General features: G+C 33.9%; 1 protein-coding gene across 4 annotated transcripts; it reads left to right on the top strand.

Moving 5' to 3' along the window:
* The first annotated feature begins 4441 nt into the window (after nucleotides 1-4441).
* On the top strand, nucleotides 4442-24246 carry LOC138692794 (probable cytochrome P450 6a13). Of its 4 annotated transcripts, none has more exons than XM_069816008.1 (6): nucleotides 4445-4588; nucleotides 6933-7029; nucleotides 10948-11895; nucleotides 13563-13784; nucleotides 19570-19821; nucleotides 23927-24246. In XM_069816008.1, exons 3-6 carry the CDS (start codon nucleotides 10983-10985, stop codon nucleotides 24097-24099), a joined length of 1560 nt encoding a protein of 519 aa, XP_069672109.1. In that variant the 5' UTR covers nucleotides 4445-4588; nucleotides 6933-7029; nucleotides 10948-10982; the 3' UTR covers nucleotides 24100-24246. The 4 variants fall into 4 exon arrangements, with proteins under 4 accessions (XP_069672108.1, XP_069672109.1, XP_069672110.1 ...); XM_069816009.1 differs by having other exon boundaries at nucleotides 4454-4780; XM_069816007.1 differs by lacking the exon at nucleotides 6933-7029 and having other exon boundaries at nucleotides 4442-4588.
* Nucleotides 24247-25936: the final 1690 nt, after the last annotated feature.

The raw sequence follows: 25936 nt of genomic DNA, 5'->3' as shown, positions 1-25936 counted from the left end.
CAGAATACCCTATCATCTTTTCTGTGCATAAGAAGCTATTTTAATCTTACCTGTCATCAATTCACTCAGAACTTACTGTAATAACATTATAGCATTATGTCCAGCTAGAGAAACTACACTTTCCAATGGTGAAATAATAATTAATTATACAAATAAGTTAATTTAGCTTCCGATATTACTTCATACAAACACAGAAACATTCTCTGTAACTATCTTTCATAGCTTTCGATTGTTGGTGTCCAAGGCCCCTTATAGACGAAGTCATTTGTTTTTAATTTCATTGCACGGCCTTAGATGGCAGTTATTTTAATTAAAAAAAATTATCTCATTAAATATCAGTCCTATCAAAATTTTTCAAAGAATAAAACTTATCGAAAATGATTTTTAAATAATCTTTTGTTATGTAACATTTTTCATGAAAATTAATAATAAGGGAGATATTTCGATTTATTTAATTCAGGCCCTTTAAATAAAGTATTTTGAATGCTATATAGCCTAAAATCTAAGTTACAACGAACTTAATTTATATTCCAATTTTCATCGAAACCGGTTCAGCCATTATCGCGTGAAAAGATAACAAACATACACACAGACAGATAGACAGACATACAAACAAAAATTAAAAAAAAGCGATTTTAGGTTTCAGGGTGGTTAATTATATATGTTAGGACTAATTATTTTTGGAAAATAGAAAATTACCAGAAAAATTTCGGCTACAGATTTATTATTAGTATAGATGATTTGCAAAGGCTACATTTTTTCTTCTTCAAGATTCGATATACCGGTAGGCCTACTTATAATCTATACTAATAATAAATCTGTAGCCGAAATTTTTCTGGTAATTTTCGATTTTCCAAAAATAATTGGTCCTAACATATATAATTAAGCAACGCGAAACCGAAAATCGCTTTTTTGACAATTTTGTTTGTATGTACTGTATGTCAGTCAGTCTCTGTCTGTCTGGATGTTTGTTACCTTTTCACGCGATAATGGCTGAACGGACTTTGATGAAAATTGGAATGTAAATTAAGTTCGTTGTAACTTAGATTATAGGCTATATGGCATTCAAAATACTTTATTTAAAAGGGGGGTTATAAGGGGGCCTGAATTAAATAAACCGAAATACCTCGCTTATTATTGATTTTTGTGAAAAATGTTACATAACAAAAGTTTCTTTAAAAGCGATTTCCGATAAGTTTGATTCTATGCAAAATTTTGATAAGACTGATATTTAAGGATATACAAGAGTTTTCAAATTATAATACATTTCCACCGCCCAGATTATAGCGCCGTTATTCCGTAACTCCTATGTACAAAATATAAAATTTTTCAATAGGAAGAAAAACAGATTTATTCATTCTATGGCAGTGGTACATAGGAGATCGTGAATTCTTACATTTTCGAAAGAAAGAAATATAATTACATATAGTAGACTGTATTATTTGCTGTATCACTATTTAAGTTATTTAATAGAGCAAAAATCTGAAAATCGATATGTCACATAGGAGTTATTGCAGGAACAACAATGAAATGAATACAAATGACTCCTTCTATTTGAGGCGGCCTTGACGTTTATCAATATTAATATATTAATTTGTAGTTTCACTAGATGGATGTAATGTTACATAATGAAAACCTGAGGTAAGATGAAAATAGATCTTTACGCACAGAAAACTTGATATTCTATCGAAATATTGTATAACTTGATTATTGCAACTTTATTTGGTCCACATAAAAACTCTAATTTTATACACTTATGTATCTTTTTCTTCACAGAACATAATAATAGTTAAGAGTTTTGTCGTAAAGATGAGTATTTTTACTTGACCAAAAATACAGCTGCTTACTGGAGCTGAGTTATTTTAAAAGGTGTCACGAAATGGCGTTCCTACGCTCATAATTTACCCATATTCGTTTCCTGTGTTTCTTAAAATAATATTTATGAAGGGTACATCATTTTTTATTTGCATAAACAATGATATACAACCGAGCGAGTTGGTTCAGACGGTAGCATTTGAGATACGAATTCGGGAAGTCCCGGGTTCAAACCCCGTGGCAGACCAATCTGACTGGTGTTTTTCACGGTTTCCCTTATTCATAATGGCAAATGCCGGATTGGAAAAATACATGCCATGATTCATCACCGCCTCAATTACCAATACTAAAAACATTAATCAAAGTCTATAGTCAGTTACACGAACACAAGCCATCTACAACACACAATGAAAACAAGAACTCAACAAGAGTAAAACCGGCCTACAGATATACCCACACATTCTAAACACGCGACATGACCACAGATGTTAAGGTGTGAATAAAATTAAAATTAACAAAAAAAAAGGTGCACAGTAAGGTTAACATAAAAATTATATTCATGCACAATCAACTCTATTAATTTGGAGTGTTTTATTAAAGGATGCATTCAAAACTAATTTAGAAAAATGTTAAACGAATTATCCTTGCACAAAAAAAGGATGTTCTCTGAACAAAATGACCATATTTTAATTATTTGCATGTGATAACAAGAAACATGTTAAAAGAATTATCTTTGCACTAAATGAGTGGTCTCTCGATCAAAATGATCGCATTTTAATTATTTAAATACAATTTAAGTGACATATTTAACGATTTATTCTTCTATCAAACACGAATGTTCCCTGGACCAGGTGTCCTATTTTATTTATGTAATTACTTTATATTTAATTCTAATAAGTGCAGCGGAGCGCACGTTTCATACGAATACGATAAATTTACTCCTGAATAATGAATAATATGTACAAAATTCGACCAATTGTTTAGGAAAATTCGGACTACGCAGACGGATAGGTAGATAGGTAGGTAGGTAGGTAGGTAGGTAGGTAGGTAGGTAGGTAGGTAGGTAGGTAGATAGATAGATAGATAGGTAGATAGGTAGATAGATAGATAGATAGATAGATAGATAGATAGATAGATAGATAGATAGATAGATAGATAGATAGATAGATAGATAGATAGATAGATAGATAGATAGATAGATAGATAGATAGATAGATAGATAGATAGATAGATAGATAGATAGATAGATAGATAGATAGATAGATAGATAGATAGATAGATAGATAGATAGATAGATAGATAGATAGATAGATAGATAGATAGATAGATAGATAGATAGATAGATAGATAGATAGATAGATAGATAGATAGATAGATAGATAGATAGATAGATAGATAGATAGATAGATAGATAGATAGATAGATAGATAGATAGATAGATAGATAGATAGATAGATAGATAGATAGATAGATAGATAGATAGATAGATAGATAGATAGATAGATAGATAGATAGATAGATAGATAGATAGATAGATAGATAGATAGATAGATAGATAGATAGATAGATAGATAGATAGATAGATAGATAGATAGATAGATAGATAGATAGATAGATAGATAGATAGATAGATAGATAGATAGATAGATAGATAGATAGATAGATAGATAGATAGATAGATAGATAGATAGATAGATAGATAGATAGATAGATAGATAGATAGATAGATAGATAGATAGATAGATAGATAGATAGATAGATAGATAGATAGATAGATAGATAGATAGATAGATAGATAGATAGATAGATAGATAGATAGATAGATAGATAGATAGATAGATAGATAGATAGACAGATAGACAGACAGAGAGACAGACAGACAGACAGACAGACAGACAGACAGACAGACAGACAGACAGACAGACAGACAGATAGATAGATAGATAGATAGATAGATAGATAGATAGATAGATAGATAGATAGATAGATAGATAGATAGATAGATAGATAGATAGACAGACAGACAGACAGGCAGGCAGGCAGGCAGGCAGACAGGCAGCCAGACAGACAGACAGACAGACAGACAGACAGACAGATAGATAGATAGACAGCGCCAGTGAACAGTGTTGCCAAATGAAGTGTACGAAAAGTTACCAAACATTAGTTCAAAAGTCTTCAGGTTCCTTAATGTCAATAGAGAGAAATGTATTTTTGTCACTACAGGGTACTGAAAAAGTCGTTAAATCCTTATTTAGGCAATAGAAAAACCGATAAAAGGCACTAGATTCAGAGACAAAATCGCTAAATTGACAATGCTGCAGTGACACTAAGATACGTGTGTTTACTCGAAAATGTGGAAATAGATATTTGCTGTATATTTTCTTTGATGAAAGAGTAAAGTCTACATACAGAGTTTATCCTTGGCCGATATGATGTATAACAGAAAGAAAATAGTGATTGTCAAACTTGATAAAAGTCAAATCTGCCTGCGGGAAGTAGAAAAAGGTCACTGGGAATGTGATAACATAGTTTTGATAACATGCATTCTTTTCTACTTCAGAACAACTTCTAGAGAATTACTAAGGTCAAGAAAGAAAAAAAGTATATTAACTGTATGTCTGTTTATAAATAATATCATAACAGAAGCTCTTCCAATTCAAATAGGAGAAATAATCTTGTACAGTACAGTTCTCTGGTGATATCCGTGTTCTGTGATTGAAGTGTGTGCGTGTGGAATCTATCTCCTGAGTTGAATTCATGTAGAAAAAATACTGTCCGTAAACTACCAAACTCAGTATACATTGCTACAAAATAACATTGTTTGTTTCACATTTGTGACATATAATTGAAGTTCTTTTTTCTAGTTAATTATTTACTTAACAACATTTCAAAATGCATAGTATCTCTTACCTACTAGTTTCATCCAATATAATAGACCACATTTTCTCGTACTTAAGATAACAAGGTAGTGTAAAATACAGCAGCCCATATTTTGCTCTGTAACTCAAAAAACATTTCACATTGTAAGATATCTCTAACTAGTTTGATTCAAATAACTTAGCAAAACATTTTCCCATACTTAAGATAACAAGGTATGTAAATGTACTATAAAATACAGCAACCCACATATCTCTCTGTATCTCAAACATTTCAAAATGTAATATATCTCTTACTAGATTGATTCAAATAACATAACATAACATTTTCTCATACTTAAGATAACAAAGTAGTGTATATCTACTATAAAATACAGCAGCCCATATTTTGCTCTGTACCTCAAAAAACATTTCAAAATGTAAGATATCTCTTACTAGCTTGATTCAAATAGCTTAGCATAACATTTTCCCATACTTAAGATAACAAAGTGTTGTAAACCTATTATAAAATAGAGTAGCCTATATTTTGCTCTGTATTTGAACATTTCAAAATGCAGGGTTTCCCTTACTAGCCTGGTTCAATATAACATATCATACATTTTCTCATACTTAAGATACCAAGGTAGTGTAAATCTGCTATGAAATACAGTAGCCCGTATTTTGCTCTGTATCTCAACAATTTTTCAAACTATCCAATTGACATTTTTTTAACAGATACTAGGAAAACTCAGACTAATTTCCCTTGTAAATTGTAATAAATGAACATATAAACATTTCAGTAAAGTATGTATGTATGTATGTATGTATGTATGTATGTATGTATGTATGTATGTATGTATGTATGTATGTATGTATGTATGTATGTATGTAATGCCTACCCATTTCACTTTACGTGATTCGAATTCCGCATATTGCGGATAGATGGCAGGACTGTGACCCATTTTCTAGTTGCACACCAGTTCGGCGGGCTACGCTGTACATTATATGTATCTGTGGAGGTTATGTCTTTTAATACGGTCAGTATATGTGTAAATGTTCGTTTAAGTGTAGTGTATGAAATAAGTGATGATAATGGTAATGATGATGATGATGATGATGATGATGATGAAGGGAAAACCCGGTGCTGGCACGAAGTCTACTCCTGCCGAATGGCACTAAGGGGACCGCCAGGCTTAAAGTTCTTACTAGTAAAATATTAAATTATATATACGATTTTATTTTGCATAACCTACACTCGTAATATAATTTTGTTAACTGGAATGATTTTCTTACGTTAGTCTCGGAATAATAATAATAATAATAATAATAATAATAATAATAATAATAATAATAATAATAATAATAGTAATAATAATAATGCATTATTGCCAGAACAAAGGTACATATGCTTTTCATATAAAAACACTCTAGCACCCCCATAAAGAGTCACTAATGAGATTTTTTTTAGTACGAAGAATTAATGTAGTTAGTAGGCCTGGCATATTCTGTACCACAGCATAATATTAGTTACGTAGTTCCAGAATATATTGTGCGGCAGTCGTCTTGTAAACACTGCTTCAGGTTCTAAGCATACAGGAAGTAGGCCTATTATGTAAAAGGCGAGATTGCATCGAGTTAGTTGGCATCCGATGTCAAAAATATTTGTTTAGAAAAGCTCATCCTATGTTATCAGTACTTCGGGAAATGGCACCAGGTTCACCTTTACCTCCGAGATCAGTGATAGTCTGCTGAGCAACGTAATTAGAAGTTATTTTCATACAGTCGTGGACGTAACAAACGCGTTCAATACTGAAGACAGTTTTTCGCTTCATAAATTCATAGTTTTTTTCCCAAGAGCCAGAGGTCAGCAGAAGATGCACTTAGAGCGGCGAAATGCCTATATCGGAACAGCTCTTTCAAGATTTGCTAACAAATGAAGGTCATTTAAAATATACAGCAAGGGTAATTGCAATTTTGGGATCAGAAAACTTGAAAATGTTAAAGCGTTAAAGTTCTTCAATATCTCGGCGAATTGTCGGAAACAATTACGCAAGCAAGTAAAGAACAATTTTTTTTTTTCAGAAAAATGCAGAATTTCCTACTATATTACGTAGGCTAGTTCTATGTAAAATTAAAGATAAACGGCGCTAAGTTTGCTGTTATGAATAAATATATAAGTGTTTATACATGCTAATATTATAAAGTGTGGTTATAGCCTATGTAAGGGACACATTAATTTCTATTTGTTCATTGTGTTTTTAGTGGGTCAACCAGTTTGTTGCTGTCACACTTAGCTGCTTGTAGGATATAATAGGTTGCAGTGCACCTCACGTTCACGTGTCGGGAAGTGTCAGCCCCAGTAAGTAGGGTTATTTTTCAAATTAAGAAAAAAAAAATATTCTCATTTCCAGACTAACACAGGAAATTGATTCCAGTTGCTAAAATGAAATGATGTCTGTAGGCTGTACAAAAAAATAATTCAGATTCTTCCACTAGTTTACGAGAAAAAATTAGAATTTTATCCCAGTGTTTTCAGCTCTTTTTCGCAAAATTGTATTCAAAACTGTTTGCTGTAATTTTTATACAGAGTGATGACTTAGAACACGCACCATAGGAATTTAAATGCTAACATTTATATTTTGTTATATTAACTGCCATAAATATTATAGAAGGAAATGCCATTAAACCTTTTTGTTGAGAAAAAATCTGAAACCATTTGTTTTGTTGAATTAATATTTTGATTATGAGTGTGCTTGGAATTAATTAAAATTAAAAAGTAATTATAACCATCTTTAACGAAAACTTAATAACAATAGGTCAGGGATAACTGATATTTATGTTAAAAACAAAATAGTTTAGGATCCAACCAGTTATGATAAAATTACTGCCTGCTGGATCGCATCTAAAGGCTGCTTACACTGCCTGCCAAATCACCGCTTATGCGCAGGTAGCCGCTAAGTGGCAGATAGTGACTTTGCATATATTGATAATGTTAATAGCAGTGGGCACTGCTTGTCACCTATTGGCAAAATGATTTTGATTGAGCAGGCAGTTTGCGCAGCTATAGGATGCGATCCAGCAGGCAGTGAATAAAATTTAAAGAGGAAACAAATGAATGTGACATAAATGTAATAGTAATATGCGTTACAAGAGCGGTATGTTGGAGTTTTCATGTTCGAGGAAAAGTTTGAAAAAGCGAAACGTAGTTGAGCTTTTATTAATTTCCGAGAATTGAAAGAAAACATACCGCTCGTGTATCGTACATTATTTTGTGCGAAGATCGTTTATTACATACCTGAAAGAGGAATTTCTAATTACTTGCAATGAAATCTCCATCTTGGTTTCTGTTCAATGACGGCAAATTTGCAAAACAAAATTGTTGCTTTAAAATGTTTTCTGTGTTTACTATACTCCAGCAGGCCGTGATATACGTCTGTCTTCTTTTTTCCCCAGTCTATGATGAGTCTGGAATCTTGTTGATTTTTTCACGGCTTCCTTAATGTTACTTGCATCACGAATGCAGTAACTTTAGTGGAGTTGTAGAGTTTACTTAATTTTTGCAAATATTTAAAAACAATAATTAACAGTGCTATTTAGGTGAAATTGCAGTGTTAAGTTCCCAGTTTATAATTATTACTATATTGAACGTCTCTAAAAATAATATGTTAAAAGCCTAAAGCAGTAAAATCAATATGTCACTTAAGTGGTAAGAACAGGGTAATTGTTATGTGTGTTAGGTTGGGAATACTGAATGTGGAATTTTAGACTTTCCGCGGAGTGGTTTTGTGCGGAAACCAAGCAAATACGCACGATCTCGCACAAATTCATTTTTACAGACCAACAATGAAAATATGAATGTATACATTATTTCACGGTAAATTAATAAATCACAATAAATGTTCAAATAGACCTCCATTTGGTGCTAAACAACAACCAAGTCTATTATAAAACTCTCATCTGACATTTACTAACTGCATGTTTGATATCTTATTGCATTCTGCTTGTATTGGATTTTTCAAGTCATCTAAATCCTCAAATGTCCTCTCACAATAGATTTTTTTATTTTATAAGACCCCAGAGGAAAAAAAAATCACTAGGAGAAAGATCAGGGGCTCGAGCAGGCCATTCAATTGTAGGCCTATGAAGTGCCATCGAGAGAATCTGTTAACCAATTTATAACAATGCGAATCTTGTTTGCAAATACCCATCCATTTGAAACCAATTTCTCTACACCTGTGCAGTAACGGTTAGCGCGTCTGGCCGCGAAAGCAGTTGGCCCCGGTTCGAATCCTGGTCGGGATAAGTTACCTGGTTGAGGTTTCTCACGGGTTTTCCCTCAACCCAATATGAGCAAATGCTGGGTAACTATCGGTGCTGGACCCGGACTCATTTCGCCGGCATTATCACCTTCATCTCATTCAGACGCTAAATAATCTGAGATGTTGATACAGCATAGTAAAATAACCTACTAAAAAAAGAAACAAAAAGGAACGAAATAAATTTCTTTATTTTCTACTACAACCTCTATCACTTCAGGCCCTATGCCTTCTTGTAATAACTGCAAGAATTTTTCTCCTGTCAGGCTTTCTTGAAGAAAAAAGGTTCGATGATGTAGTAACCCAATATTCCTGCTAAACAATCTTTTGAGAATACTGGGTTCTTGTTTCAAGATTATTGTGCGGGTTTTCAGCAGTCCATTGTCGGAAGTTCTGGACATTTGGTTTATTATGTACTGTAAATGTACATTTATAACTAAAATAAATGTTTCTCACAAAGTTTCTATTGTTATTCGCCTTTTCCGTCATTTGAAAGCAAAGTCACTTCTGATTTTCATATCTCTTTCCATTAATTCTTGGTGACACTGATATTTATACGAGTGAAACTTGTTCTTTTTTTTAATTTTCAGTGCTGTTGTATGATGTATGTCATGTATGTTAGCTAATTTCCGTAAACTTACATTATAATTTTCAACTACTACAGCCAAAACATTGAATACATTCTCATTTTCTTCTTTTGGGTGAACATTTCGTGGCTTGTTGCATTTGCAATTTTCTAATACAGATCCAGTATTCTTGAATTTGCTGATAATTCTAGAAACGGATGTATGACTTGGTGCGTGTTTCAAATACTCTACGTGCAGTGTTTCCAGTATTAATACCATTCAGTACTTTGCATTTTTTCCTTTATGGAGTATATTTTCTCAGAATCATGAATTAACAATAAAGAACAATATCTTTGTATTCAAGTGTGTTTAATTATCCATGGCCAACTATGATCAGCACGCATTAAAAATTAGTGCAGTTACTGTGGCGGGTGTATTTTGTTTGTCTGTTTTCTTTTTTTTTCTAATTTTTATCCCTAGCCAAAAATTTGTTTAATGTTATGATTGGATGCAAAATGTTTTTATCTAGAAAACACTTCAATGACGACAATTTCTTCTATAATAATTAGGAGAGCTAATAAAACAAAATATACATTTTAGTACTGGAATTCCTATGGTGCGTGTTCCAAGTCACCACTCGGTATATCCACTAGAATATTAAAATTTACAGAGAATATTCGCCCCAGATTTACTAATCTGTCTTAAAAATTTCTAATGGATGGCTTTAGAAGCTGATGAGGTACAGAGCGAAATGTAGGCTGCTGCGTATTACAATACAAGTAGATTTACACTATCTTGTTACCTTAACAAAAAATTGGGTAAAATAAATATGAATCATTCTTTTGAAATTCATTCATTCATAGTCTTCTGTCCAAGGGCAGTCTTTCAATTCAAACTCAGCATTCTCCAAACTTTCTTATTTTCTGCTTTCCACTTAGTTTTTCATATGATCCATATATCTTAATATCTATCATCTGAAATCTTCTTCTGCTCCGAACTTTTCTCCCGTTCAACATTCCTTCCGGTGCATCCTTCAGTAGGCAGTTTCTCTCCGATTCGTTTTTCTCTTCCTGATCAGTGAGAATGATATGTCTAAAGCTACACTTTTAACAAACATGTTTTTTGTGCGAGTTCATTTCTTATATATTTGGGGAAGATAACTTACTAGTAAAATATTTTTAAAATTACTCAGGAAATGATTGAAGTATACGCCGAAGAAATTATGATACCGCACCTAATAGCATTGGACCCTAAACCTTTAATATGCTCTCGTGTAAAATTTTGTTCGTGTGGCTTAGGACTGTATCATTTTCTCCCCTTCGATTATTAAATACTCATTCAACATAACTGTTACAAAGAAATTGTGACGTGTATAACTTTGGTCGTATGTTACAGAATTTCAACAGTCGTTGAGGAGAGAGATTGGAAATATGGGATTTTCGCTTCAAGAACTTCTTCTCTACGTTTGTCTTGCAATAACTATCGTCTTTGCTGCTGTATATGTTTATTTCAAGTGGTCGTACACTTACTGGAAGAAGCGTAATGTTCCATGCTTAGAGCCTAGTTTCCCATTTGGTCACTTTTTCGATACAATTCTCTTGAGAAGAACTTTGGGAGAAATACTTAGAGAACACTACAGAAAACTTCAAGGTCACAGATTTGCGGGAACATATTTTCTTACAAAGCCTAGTTTCTGTTTCATGGATCCAGATCTCATCAAGAAAGTTCTCGTAAAAGATTTCTCTCATTTTCATGATCGAGGTTTCTATTTAAATGAAGAACAAGAACCATTGACTGGCCACCTATTTTTGCTAACTGGAATCAAATGGAGAAATCTTCGTATAAAATTAACACCAACTTTCACGTCAGGAAAGATGAAGATGATGTTTCAAACTGTGGCAGAGTGTGGGAGTGAACTTCAGCAATCTTTAAAGAAAATGGCTAACAAGGAAGAAGGTGTTGACATCAAAGAAATCATTGCTAGATTCTCAACAGATGTTATATCTTCCTGTGCCTTTGGCATTCAATGCAACTGTCTCAAGAATCCAAACGCAGAATTCAGAGAGTGGGGCAAGAAAATTGCAACGCCGACATACATCGCCTCCTTGAACCTCGTTATCTCAACTTTATATCCGTCTTTGATTAGTAATCTCAGGATGAGAACATTCGACCCCATTATCTCGAATTATTTCAATAAAATGGTAGAAGAAACCGTGTCTTATCGTGAAAAAAATAACGTACATCGCAATGATTTCATGCAACTCCTTATTCAAATCAAGAATAAAGGATCGATTGAAGAAGACATGGAAATAGCTGATAAAGAAATGAAGCCTGGAGAAATAGGTAATTACTACAAATATTAATTTATGTAAATTGAGAGGAAAGATAATAGGTAACGCGTAAGACATGTAGTTTTAATGTTTTGTGGAAATAATTTTTGGGCTCGATTTCAGCCAATTACGTACACATACTTCCTCTAGCAATATGATGTATACTTTTGTCATAGCCTACTAGTGGAAGGGGATTAAATGGAGGGTTCAGAGCCATAGTGGGCCAAGCGCCATATATTAAAAACTGAGAAAACAATGGCTAAAGTTAACTGAATACCATAATTTAATTAAACACATAGCAAGTAATATAAAGTATGCACATTAAAACTAAATGATATGTCAATCATCATTAAACTATGGTATTCACTTAACTTTAACTCTTGTTTTCTTCGTTTTTATATGTGGCTCTTGGCCCGTTACGGCTCTGAACCCTTCAAATAGAGATAAATCATGGAAGAAAAGTAGGCCCTAAACATAAAATCTACTATTACTGTGGTCAATTGTGAACAGATTTTGAGATGTTTATGAAAATAAAAGCGAACAGCTTTTAGAGAACCCGGAGGTTTTTTACCGTCCTCACATAAGACCGCCATCGTTCTCTATCCTGAGTAACATCAATTCAGTCCCTACCATCATATCTCACCTCCCTTAAATCTATTTTAATATCCTCCCATCAACGTCTCGGCCTCCCCAGAAAGTTTTTTTCCTTCCAAGTCTTCCAACTAACACTCTATATGCATTTCTGGATTCACCCATATGTGCTTCATGTCCTGCCCATCTCAAGCGTCTGTATTTACGGTAATGTTCCTAATTATGTTAGGTGAAGAATAGAAAGCATGAAGGTCTGTGTTGTGTAACTTTCCCCATTGTCCTGTAACTTCATCTTAGCCTCAAATATTTTCCTAAGCACCTTATTACCGTTAACCTATGTTCCTCTCTCAAAGTGGTAGTCTAAATTTCACAACAATCCAACCTAAAGCGTCACATAGGCATATTGGTGACTATGCATGTCTTCCTTTCCAATCTAGTTTTGCTACCGATTTGCTTCTATCGTAAATGACTACACGGTTGCATCACAGTCTAGTATATACAGTCACGAAACTTGAGTTTATGAGGGTACTAGGAACAATAGACTGTGCAGGTACTATTTTGCATTGTCTGTAATGAGGCCATAGAAGCGATCCTAGTGGTTAGGAACTATCTATGGATGCATATTTACTATGTATTGAGCTTCGTAACTGTATATACTAGACAGTAGTTGCATTGTCTTCCTGTCACACACTTTGTTCCCGACCTTCAATGAAATTCCGCTCAAACAGTCAATGTTACGCAACAACAAAGCACACGTTTGTTGATATTTGCTCCACAAAGTATCCAACATCACGTCTCCAACGTTTACAGTTTTCATGAAATTTGCATTCCAAAATTAAACTCGAAATGCTTCTTTTAACAAACCCCTTTGACAAAAGACCACAATGATACAAGGGCCGATCTCACCAACATGTAGCTAATCCACAATTAACTAATTGTAATTTAACTTAAATACGGAATTGCTGGAGCATACAACCATACACCGTTACAACACCAAATATTGTCTTCATAACTCCGTCACCGCGAATCTCGAATTATGAGATGATGAAACCTTCCACTGAGTTACGATTTTTAAATGTATTATTATAGGTCTATCAATGGACTGTCTGGCGGCGCAAGCCTTCGTATTCTTCCTGGCAGGCTTCGAGACATCTTCCACAACTATGTCTTTTTGTCTCTACGAGTTGTCGGTCAATCAAGATATACAAGAGCGCGTCCGGGAAGAAATTGATGCATTGCTGAGAGAAAATGGCGGCAACATCACTTATGAAGCCATCCAGCATATGGAATATTTGGATAAAGTAGTTGCAGGTATACCGAATTTTTAGTCAAAATTACAGTTCTGTGTTATTACAAAACAGTGCAAATGTTACACCATAAAGCCAAATACTCGTAATATCCAGTTAAAAGGTATTCATTCGTTGTTCCTCAAACGATAGTGTAGTCCAGTGGTCGTCAGCACTCGCTGGTATAGATAGAGTGCATGGAGAGTAAGGAAATATGCTCCGTCGTGCACAAGGGATAGGGAGAAAGCATACCTGCCAGCAGCCACGAATGCATGCTAGGGCAGTGTCTTGTCCGCGGGTAAGAGATGCTAGCCCGAGGGTGCAGTGTTCTGATGACCGCTGGTGTAGTCGAACATAAATCTCGCAGAACCGGTTTGGATTATCGGCAGATATACACGTATATATGTATATTTATTGGATGGCAATCTAAACAATCATGGACAGCAGTAATGAAATAAAAAATAGTATTCTACAATTTGGAATTTCTCGTTAGAGACCTTTCCTTCTCCACTCTGTCCTAGAGTAGGACCGACAGAATTTTTGTCATCACACTTCTCGAGCTGAAGTGTCGAATTGAAGCCGAAACAGAGAAAACGCAAAACTACAGATAGAATGTACTCTCTTTAAAAAAAATTGCGTTTTCGCGGTTTCGGTTTAATCCTCTGGCTGCATTTGGTATTATCTTTGCAGTCTTTGAATTTTCCAAATGCTTTTGGCCCGCGATACAGAAAATGGGATGGTATTCTTTTACCCAGTTTGCGAGTGTAAACTCTATTTGTAATTTCGTGTTTTCTCTGTTTCGGCTTCAATTCACCTCTTCAGCTAGAGAAGTATGATGACAAAAATTCTGTCGATCACTAATCTAGTACAGAGTGGAGAAGGAAAGATCTCTAACGAGAAATTCCAAATTGTAGAATTTGACACACCTCCACAAATGCTATTGCTCTGTCTTTTGACTTTGCTTGGCAAAAAAAAAAAATAATAATATGCCTAAAAATAAGTAGCATACATAAATACCGGATCCGGCAGTTGATTCCGATAAGTTTCAGGATGGTGTTCTAAAGTGACTACGTCTATAAGATTTAGAAATAGTATCAAAATAACACAGGATGTGGCTTGAACATTACATTTTATAGGCACTTTATTAATTTTTCAAAATTTTTTCAAGTGATCCCATTGGTTTGTTGCAATCTTACCTGGAAATTAATCATGATATGTTGCAATAAAACTGAGACGTCTGTCTGTATCCACTTTTTCAGATCCTGGATAGAGTGTAGTCTGGTTGCGAAGAAAGTAAACAGCAGTTTTAAGATCTGGGAATCTTAATATAAACACATCGAGAAATTAACCGTCCCGTCGCCCTGGTTGGCAAGTTGGTATAGCGCTGGCCTTCTATGCCCAAAGTTGCGGGTTCGATCCCGGGCCAGGTCGATGGCATTTAAGTGTGCTTAAATGTGACAGGCTCATGTCAGTAGATTTACTGGCATGTAAAAGAACTCCTGCGGGACAAAATTCCGGCACATCCGGCGACGCTGATATAACCTCTGCAGTTGCGAGCGTCGTTAAAGAAAACATAACATTAACATTAACCGTCCGGAGAAATGATTTCTCAACAACAGCAATGTGTCTATGTCAGTATCGACCGTAGTCCAGTCTTGTTGGAACCAAATGGCACGCCTGTTTAGTGCGTGAATAATATCTGAAACATTTTCCGATATCTTTCCTTTCACCGTTCACTGTAGTAACTTTTTCATTTTCATCTTGAAAAATGCAGAAACCAATGATGACTCTAGCAGATACAGCACACCTACGGTCACCTTTTCACTGTATCCAGGCCGTTCGTTCAGTGTACAGGCAATGTTTAATTGGACGGAGTTACGTAATAATAGACCAAGCGCCAAAAACCTGTTTCGAGATATTGGCCACTGAATTTTTTTTTATAAAACATTCTATTCAAGAACTATTACAACATTCATACTATTACAAAAAATAACACAAATAATACCAAAGAAGGCTAACCGATTTTTAATAAGAAACCAGCAGTTGAATTAATATTTCAAAGCAAAATAAATAAATGAATTTTATGCAATAAACGAATTTTTGCTTATAAATAGCAGCAAAATTCAGATATCGTATTCTTGATTTTTCCCGAGTTAAATTAGCCTGCCATCAACAGATTTATGTAAATATCTCTTTTTTTTTCAACTCCGTCCAATTTTTCGTTTATTTATTCATTCATTCATTGTGTTCTGCCGAAGGGCTGCAAACCCAGCATACTCCAATTTTTTTCTATTTTCCGCATTTCTCTTAGCCTCCACATATGATCAATGTAACTTATTGTTGGCTATCAACTGATATTTTCTCCTGTCCCAGACTTTTCTTCCGTTCACCATTCCTCCCAGTCATTCTTCAGTAGAAATTTTCTTCTTAGCCTGTGGCCTAGCCAATTCCTCTATATCTTCCTGATCAGTTTCAGCATCTTCATCTACTCTTTTTAGCACAGTTTCGTTTCTTATTCCATCTGTTCATTTGATACGTCCCTTTCTTCTCCATATTATTCTCAACCTCACCAGCATTTTAGACCTTTCCGATATTAACGCTTATATACAATGTATTGTCTTGATTTTGTAATACGCAATAATCGTATACACAATACGGAACGTACTTGGTTAGGCGTGTATCGAATTCTCTTTCGCTTCCTGTACTTGAAACACGTCAACTACATTCTGTCCGGCGTCGTATGTTCACCTTCAATAGACCTCAAACTAATACAAATATACCGATGTCAAGGTCCTAATAATAACATACCAATAAATTGCACTGTTCAAGCCATATCCTATGTTATTTTGATATTTTTAAACCTTATAGACCTAACTTAGAAAGCATGATGGAAATATTCAGATTGTTAATTAATATAGATAAACACAATATAATATTTGTTACTCAGTCAAATGACAAATCAATGTAAGATATTGACTTATATTAGCCTATATGATCATTAAGTTTTATATACATGAATTACAAATTGCAAACGTTTTCGCCCATTCAGGCATCTTCAGGCACAATTATACAATATATCGATATCAAACTCTGTAGCCATTACATTGGTGGTAGATAAACTGTTTAAGATTAATGATGTACAAAACATCTCCATAATTAAAATGTAATATTACAAGTCATAAAATTAAAATAATGTTTATCTACCACCAATGTAATAGCTACACAGTTTGATATTGAGATACTGTATAATTGTGCCTGAAGATGTCTGAATGGGCAAAAACGTTTGCAATTTGTAATTCATGTATATAAAACTTAATGACTATATAATATAAGTCATTATTTTACATTGATTTGTCATTTGACTGAGTAACAAATATTATATTGTGTTTATCTTATAGACCTAGTCACATTAGAACAGCATGCTGAAATTCGTCAGAGCCAGTTACCGGACTCTGTATTATAAAAATAAAATATCTTTTGAAAGTAAACTATGTTCAAACATATCTATCAGCTGATGGAAGGAAATTCAACAGAATTAAAAACTAATAATGGGAAGCATGATTCAGAGATCTCGATGAATTGGGAAAACGGTCCTTTCCGCGTACTGTAATACAATCTCATTGCTGCATCGAGACATTGCGTGAATGCGTTATGCTGCTTTCCTTAATGATTCCCAACCTTTTTTAGGTCCGGTATCTACCTTGCAGGATACTAAACTTCTCGGGTCCGGCAAGTTAGAACAATACATTTTAAAATAATAAATGTCACAACAAAAATTATTTTAAATAAGCAGACGATAAATGAATAAAACGTTCTACAGTCACCGAACTAGTTTGATGGTTGGCCTTGCCATTTTTGATAAAGTCGGTGCATGTTGGATTTAATGGTGGCTGACATAAGTCGTAAATCTGAGAGTGCATCAAGTCTATTGCTATATTTGCTTTTCACTTGAATCAAAGAGCAAAGTTCCTCTTCACAGAAATATGATGTGGAGAACGTCATAAATAACTTATATGCACAATCTGAAAGGTCAGGATATTCACGAAACAAAAAGTCGATAAGACTGAATTTACAAATTTCTTTTTTAATGTCGGCGTCATAACTGATATCACACCTACGCAATATTGATAGAACGTACCTAAACAACCATTTGAAAACTTTTCTCATTCTCTCTGTAAATACGCTCGTACTAATCTAGTTTTATAAAAAGCTCGAAAGTAAAACGTTTTACTCATTACCTTAGCTGGCCGACCAAGACTGTTGAAAATGTATTCCAGTGATAAAGATTGATACTATGATGGCCTTTCTTACAATTTAAATTATTCCTTTATTTATTTACGGTACTTCATTCATTTTTACTGATACTGGCAGAGTTAAGGCCCTAAGGCCTTCTCTTCCATTCATCCAATAAAAAATACATACCGATTATAAATAACATCAATACAGAAACAATATAATAATAATAATAATAATAATAATAATAATAATAATAATAATAATAATAATAATAATAATAATAGGATAAGGACCGATGGAGGGCTTAGACCTATGTGAGGGCGGCAATGAACCTCCAGGTTCCTTAAAATCCGTAAGTAACATGAAAATGTAGATCTATCTTTATTTGGATGTAATTATAAGGTCAAATAATTACAATTTAGTTCTAAATAAGACAATGTGGATAAAAAAATGTATTAACAAAATGAAGAAAAATTGAGGCGGTAGCCGGAAAATAGGCTAATAGGTCTATAGGCTCTTTTTCGGGAGAATGTTTAATTCGATTCTATGTTTTAAAATCTACCTGTTTATGTAGTTTCGTTTCAATATCTTATAAACAGAGGACAGGGTAGGCCTACCTAATTTAATGAACCCACGCAGCCTTGCGTAGTTGTGGAAGTCAGCAAACATCAGTGGCGTTGATTCTCAAAGTGAGCGTGAGTCCATCCCGGATATGCACTAAAATGTAAACTGCACTCTAAAGATAAACTTTGAAGTGAGCGTGAATCCATTCCAGATTAATACTAAATGACCTATAATCTGTATTCCGTACCCAACAGATATTCTTAATTTTTACGTTTTCGTTACAATTTATGACGTAACTATGAGATATACGTAGGCTAAGAAATATCATTTTATGAAATTGATTTTGACCTTGTAAACCTCTGTAATGTGCGCTGTTCAATGTTGATGTTTAATGTCTGCTAAATTATAATCGTATTAAAAGTATTTTGATAAAATAAACTTGTTCTCTGGAAAAAGGGCCTATAAAATGCTCTAATAAAATATATATATATATATATATATATATATATATATATTTATATATTTATAACACTATTAAAGTCGGAATGCATTATTTAACAAAAACTTGTAGACAAAATATATTATTGTAACAGTATGCAAATTATTTTGATAAAACTGTATTCAAATCGCAATTACTTAAAAATACATCTTTCTTCCTCGAAACATGACTTTTGCTTATGGACCTACCGCCTCAATTGATATATTAAAAATACATATTCTACAAAAGTAATATTTGAAGAAATATATTCTAGAGAGAAAAAGCAGTCTTTCTGACAATCTGCTTTTGAAACCCTGCAAAGGCGTCCCAACTTCCAAGTGTTAGAAGAACGGAAAACTTTGTACTGTGTTTAAAACATAAGATTTGTTTCAGGTTATAGTTTCTTTCGCCAGCTACATTTCTGTATTTAGTTCTTTAAAGTTATTTACTCGTATACAAAGCTTCAAGAGAGTTTATATCTAATTGTAAGTACACGTTTCATGCTAAAGTGTATTGATCTTACTCCTTTTAGAAACCCTGAGAAAATATCCGCCTTTTACATACTTAAGTCGAGTGTGTACAAAGAGCTATCAAGTCCCTGAGAGTGATGTCGTCGTGGAAGAAGGAACACAGATAACAATACCCGTTCTGGCACTTCACCACGATCCAAAGTACTATCCAGACCCGGAGAGATTCGATCCCGAACGATTCAACGAGGAAGAAAAGGCAAATAGACATCAATATGTGTATCTTCCGTTTGGAGAGGGACCAAGAATATGTATTGGTAAGTTTAAGATCTCTTTTCATTAACTGTAGAGACTAATTAGAAAGGATGAAATCATAAGATGATATCGGAGAAATGTTACAGATAACAAACGGAATTAATAGGAGAAAACAGGTCCATTCACGGAATGTAAACGTCACGTCAAGAACCAGTTACGTTACGTCAAAATATTGCAAAAAGCGTTTTGTATGGTAGCGTTCATATATACAGGCAACGTCACGGACCGTCAACGGCACGGACCGTCTGGGATTCTCGAGGAGAATGTTTTGACGTGACGGAGCCTGTATGTGGAAAGTTTCTTCTGCAAGACTCTAGCAGCACCGTTAAACATTAACATGTCGTAGCTCTTATGAGAGACAATCAATTGCACTGTAATTTTTAGGATTCATAGATAAATGTATAAGGAGGGCATAGAAAAAAATTGGAATGAAAATCTCTTTTGGACGATGAGAAAAAAAAACTAACTTCGAAGCCACCCGTTCAAAATAAACATTGAGTTGATAAGCGACAAACGTTTTTATTTTTCACGTTAGATGGGGATCAAAGCGAGAGAAATGTTTACAAAGAATGGAAATTGCTTTTAAAAGTGGCTGATACTAAAAAATCTGTACCGGTTTGCGAGTTACGGCGAGTTAAATAGGGGATTTACGTGGCGGATTTTCGTATGCAGAGTGACAACTTTTGTCTGTTAGAACTGCGGATTCTCAAGATATGATCGCTCTCATTTCAAATTTGTTTTCAAAATGTTTCCATTGCTTAAGGTTTTCGAGTTACGTGAGTTTTGAAATGGTAATTAAAATATTCCTAGTATATAAATAACATCTATGCTGATTAAACATTAGTATGACATACTTTGAAATTGAGAAAAATAAAAAGATTCATTGTCTTTGGACTATTTCATGTGCTTTCATTATGTAATATACAGGATACCTTAGCATGTACAGCCGTCAAAAAAAAAAGTGGCCGCACTCGTGAACAGCGAATATTTTCAAAGTCCACTTCGGGTCGCGGCGATGTTACACGATGCATGTGCTTGTACAAGCAGTTCCGGAACTATGAAAGTGTTCCATATCTGCTCCTCGCAGACCAGCGGTAGAGTGCTTGTTTAATAATTCAAAGGTTCTGGGTTCGGGCCTTCTTCAAGTTTTCATTTTATTTTTTAATCGTTCTTTAGCGATGTAAATGATATTCAAATTATCATTTATATCCAGTTATCGTTCTTGATGGATATCACGTTATTTATATTTTGTTATCGTTCTTTAGAGATATGAATAAAATTCAAGTCATCATTTGTATTCTGTTATCGTTTTATAACGATATGAATAATAATTATTACTATTGTAGCTACAGTATCTCCAATGGGGGTTAGCCCTATTTTGCATATGTATGTTAGGGCTATAGTTTTATACACAAAAAAGATAAGCATAAAGAGAAATGGAAAATAAAATTAAATTAGCTTACGCGATGTAAACAAAACATAAACAATCCGTAAATTAGGCATTGCGATTGCAAAACAAATATCAGTTATCAATTTGAAACATACAAAAACATTAACAACACACATACGTAACACTTCTATAACACAAATATGCAGCTTTCCATACCATACATCATAAATTAATACACAATAGTCACACAAACACAATCAAACTATAATTACGACATTGCGACGACATCAAGCATCCCATAACTGACTCACATACATAACAAATCAAGCATCCGTTGCAACACATACACTTCAACATAGTAACCACACTTTCAAAAGTTACAAATTTGGCTCCAAGAAGAATAAATAGGACACTGTTACTAATTACTATTCTTCTACGATTTCTTAAATACATCTGTAATAAATCTGTGAAATTCCGATATGAATAATATTCACGTTTTTTATATTGTTATCGTTCTTTAGCGATATAAATAATATTCAAGTTATCATTTATATTGTTTTCCTTCATTAGCATTATAAAATAATATTCAAGTTATTTATATTGTTATTGTTCTTTCGCAATATAAATAATCTGTATTTTATGTAGGTAATTATTATAATACAAATACACATCTTTCTTTGTAAAATAGGTTATTTTATGTAGATACTTAAATACGTATTATATAATATCTTATATTAATTAAACAAACCGATATTTATCATTTATATTGTGTTATCGTTCTTTAGTGATACTGTAGAAATAGTATTCAAGTTATTTATATTGTAATCGTTCTTTAGCGATATAAATAACATAAATTTAATATTAGGTTTGGAAAAATCCAGTTGCATAATACTGCTATTAGTTTTTCTTTTTGTATCATTACATTATACTATCTTGAACCACAATAAAATGAAAAGGAGTAACGAGGAATTGAACCTGAGACGTTGACATCTAAATTCCGACGTTTGTCCGCTGAGCTACGAGGGCAAAAGTGTGGAAACATTTTCGGAAAAATTGGCCCAATCACACTCTAAGATTTTCTGATGATTCGTAGAAGCTAGTCCAGGATGCGGGGGGCAAAGGCTAATTGAGATTTCCCGATCTCTGATAGGGTCAAACATCCTGATAGAATTAATATTTAACCCTTTCCGTGACTTTCGGTGAAGTCCGGAGGGCCCAATTAGTCAAATCCACTCTTCTCATCTCCACGCTTGGGCCCCCTGGAATTTAATAAGATGCGAAAGAGATAGTGGTGTGCGGAAAGCAACGGGATGTTACCGCATTTAGGCCTATCCTTCCAAAGAAAAACTGCAAACATGAACAAAGGAAGCTTTAAATAGAAGAAGAAGGATCTTCTGCGGACCTCTGGAAAAAGAACTAAGGAAGAGACTAGTGAAGTGCTTTGTGTGGAGTGTGGCATTGTATGGGGAAGGAACATGGGCATTACGACGAAATGAAGAGAAACGAATTGAAGCATTTGAAATGTGGATGTGGAGAAGAACGGTGCGTGTGAAGTGGACAGATAGAATAAGAAATAAAATTGTGTTTGAAAAAGTGAGTGAAGAAAGAATGATGCTGAAACTGATTAGAAAGAGAAAAAGGAATTGGTTGGGTCTCTGGTTGAAAATAATAATAGACGACATTAGGATATGTGGATCATATGCGGAGACTAAGAGGAAGGCAGAAAATAGGAAAGATTGGAGATTGCTGGGTTTGCAATGAAAGATCTGCCCATGGACAGAACACTTATGTATGTATGTTCAGAATGCCTGGAATATCGTGTCTAAAAACAGTTGCTATTTGCAAAGACTAGTCAATTCCATGCCCACTCGACTGCAAGATGATCGAGATAAGAGGAAGATAGACTAAATATTGAATTGTGGCTTTTTGTTTTGTTTTTTGAACGCTTAATTGTTTGAATGTTTTAAGGCCGACGCCAGTAAATTTGTTTTGTTTATGCCACGAAAGATATTTTTATTGAGAATAAAATCTTTTTTCTTTCCATTTGCAGCCACAATATCATAATGATAAAGTCATGGCATAATATATTAATGAACCTGATGTTAATTACTAAAATAATCGTAAAAGAGAAAGGAGCCATTATGTATAGTTTGTCTCTCTCAAAAACAGAACAAAAAAGAACATAAAAGCACGTGGTTGTAGTCGAACGCAGGACCTCATGAATAAGAGGCCTGAACGCTACCATTATGCTATCGATAACACACAGAATACTTCAATTATAACTGTAGATATCAGGCAACGTGGTCCAACAACATGTAACATCGCCTGTCTCCGAATTGTAGCGAAGGTACCCGAAGGGAACTTTGTTTCAGGAGAGCGGCCACTTTTTCTTTTCACAGCTGTACACTACAACTGACATACGAGGGAGGGTCAAAAAGTAACCTTAATAATTTGTTTTATTAATTGAATATGTACAATAAGACTACAAACACTTCATCACTTTTAACATAGTATAACAGGAACACTTGCATTGAACGTAGTGGGGACTATGTTGTAAAGTGATGAAGTGTTTGTAGTCTTATTGTACATATTCAATTAATAAAACAGTTATTAAGGTTACTTTTTGACTCTCCTTCGTATGAATTATTATTTTCATTAAAATGTGTATTATTTTTTATTATACTGTGTCATATTACATACATTACTTTTCATTCCAGGAACTCGGTTTGGTTTAATGCAGACTAAAGTGGGACTTATTTCTCTTCTTTCAAAGTACGAGTTCACTTTGAGCGAAAAGACGCCTGTGCCGTTGGTAGTGGATCCAAAGTCGTCATTTATTATGGCAGCACAGGGTGGAATATGGTTGAAAATAAGAACAAGAGTTACGTAACCATAAGACTGCTTAAGATATGAATAATGTCCGGAAGATATCGTATAATAATATATTCTTCAGGACAGTATCAGTACAATTAATGTATTTATCACTAGAAATCATTTTAAGAACAATAAATATATTTTACTAAGATATTCCAAACAACTTACTGCAGAATCATTCCATTACAAATATTTACTCATATTTTTGTACCTACTGAATTCTTTCAATACTTTTTCGATTTAGAAATTTTCCTTCTGTTATAAGGCCAAATTCGAAGACTCTAGTGTTGAGTACCAACTACAAGAATTCTAGTCGTCATTTCATCCGTAATTCCACTTATGTTGGTCTTCAGGGGAACATTGTCCGGTTCAGTAATTTTCTGCTCTTACCACCATAAGCTAAAGATTGATTGTATTCGCACATATTGTGAAATAATAATATAAAATGGAGTATCGCGAGAATATATCTGTCCAGAAATGACTCTGATTGTACCCAGATGGAACTGAAATGCTCAGGCTAGAAATTCGACTCTCCATTCACTCGGTTAACGCAGCGAAAAGTCTTTGAAGTATTTGAAATATAATAATGAAGAAATATTGTTTACTTCAGTTTTCCAACTTTTGCAAACGCCATTAACACATTTATTTTTTATTTTTGTCAAGGTTTACGGTGTACTTTATCATAATGACGTATATCTGAAGGCAGAAGTAGGCATACCTTCACTGGACAGTTCTTTCCAAATACACGGTGTAATAAAAGTTTGTGGTACAGTGAAAATTTTAGTTTTTTTTTAATATTTGATGATAAATATAACATTTTCAGCCAAATTATTAACAAAGGATTGGAACAGACCACAATCAAGTAGTACCAACTCCTACGCCATAAAATTTTGTCAAGATTCCTGAGAAAACAGAAACTAAACAAGAGAATAATTTTAACAAACTGTTACAGAAAGTTTTGTTACACTCTGTACCTACAGCAAACTTGCATACAACAGTAAAATAGTGCATAGTAAATTGGACATACGTCTCATTACTCATATTATCTGAAGAACTTAAAAAAAAACAATAATTATTATTCAACAAGAACATAAAAATATAACTAACAAATGAGAAGAGCATTTGGGAAATAATGTGCAATAGTAAATTTTTCATATGAAAGACAATGAAACAGCACTGCAGATACCATATGAATGCTGACGACTTGCAAATTTATTTGCATTTTCAACATGACGAGATTAATGTCGCAGTAAATAAGATAAATGACTACTTAAATCCGATTTTACTGTAGGTACACAAATTTTAATTAAGGTTAAATCAAAAGAAATCGCCAGCAATCGTAATGGGACATAATCGTCCACATCTACGCCTTGACCTCTCCAAAGGACTTTTCCCCTCAGGTCTTCCAACTAATACTGTATATGCATTTCCCGATTCACCCATTCGTGCTACATGCCCTGCCCATCTCAAATGTCTGCATTTAATGTTCCTCATTAGTATCCCCTGATTGAGGTTCTGGCTGATACGTACATCTATTATCAGGCAGTACATCTCACTAGACGATATGTATCAGAGGAAGAACAATTGTTTGTATGCATCTGAAGTCTGACATGTAACTAGTCGGCGATGTATACAATGGAGGGGGGAAGGAACTGGCCACCCTAGAAAACAAACACATAAATAACCTAAGCAAAAAATTCAACTTTAGTATTTACGCGAGATATGTCGACGATACATTAATACTATATGAAAACACTCAAAACATAGACAATCAAATATTAAATGAATTCAACAAACTGCACCAAAATATAAAATTCACATTAGAACAAAGTAACAATAAAAATAGTCTCAAT

Source organism: Periplaneta americana, chromosome 17 (assembly GCF_040183065.1).
Source record: "Periplaneta americana isolate PAMFEO1 chromosome 17, P.americana_PAMFEO1_priV1, whole genome shotgun sequence".
Classification (NCBI taxonomy): domain Eukaryota; kingdom Metazoa; phylum Arthropoda; class Insecta; order Blattodea; family Blattidae; genus Periplaneta; species Periplaneta americana.
Note: the sequence above shows the minus strand (reverse complement) of the source record. Positions and strands in the feature narration are given on the sequence as shown.

Bases quoted from the DNA above. Each gene is read 5' to 3' on its own strand.
- LOC138692794 (XM_069816007.1), top strand. From the start codon at position 10,983: ATGGGATTTTCGCTTCAAGAACTTCTTCTCTACGTTTGTCTTGCAATA. The intron at 11,896-13,562 runs GTAATTACTACA...GTATTATTATAG, and splicing joins AATGAAGCCTGGAGAAATAG to GTCTATCAATGGACTGTCTG. The intron at 19,822-23,926 runs GTAAGTTTAAGA...TTTTCATTCCAG, and splicing joins GGGACCAAGAATATGTATTG to GAACTCGGTTTGGTTTAATG.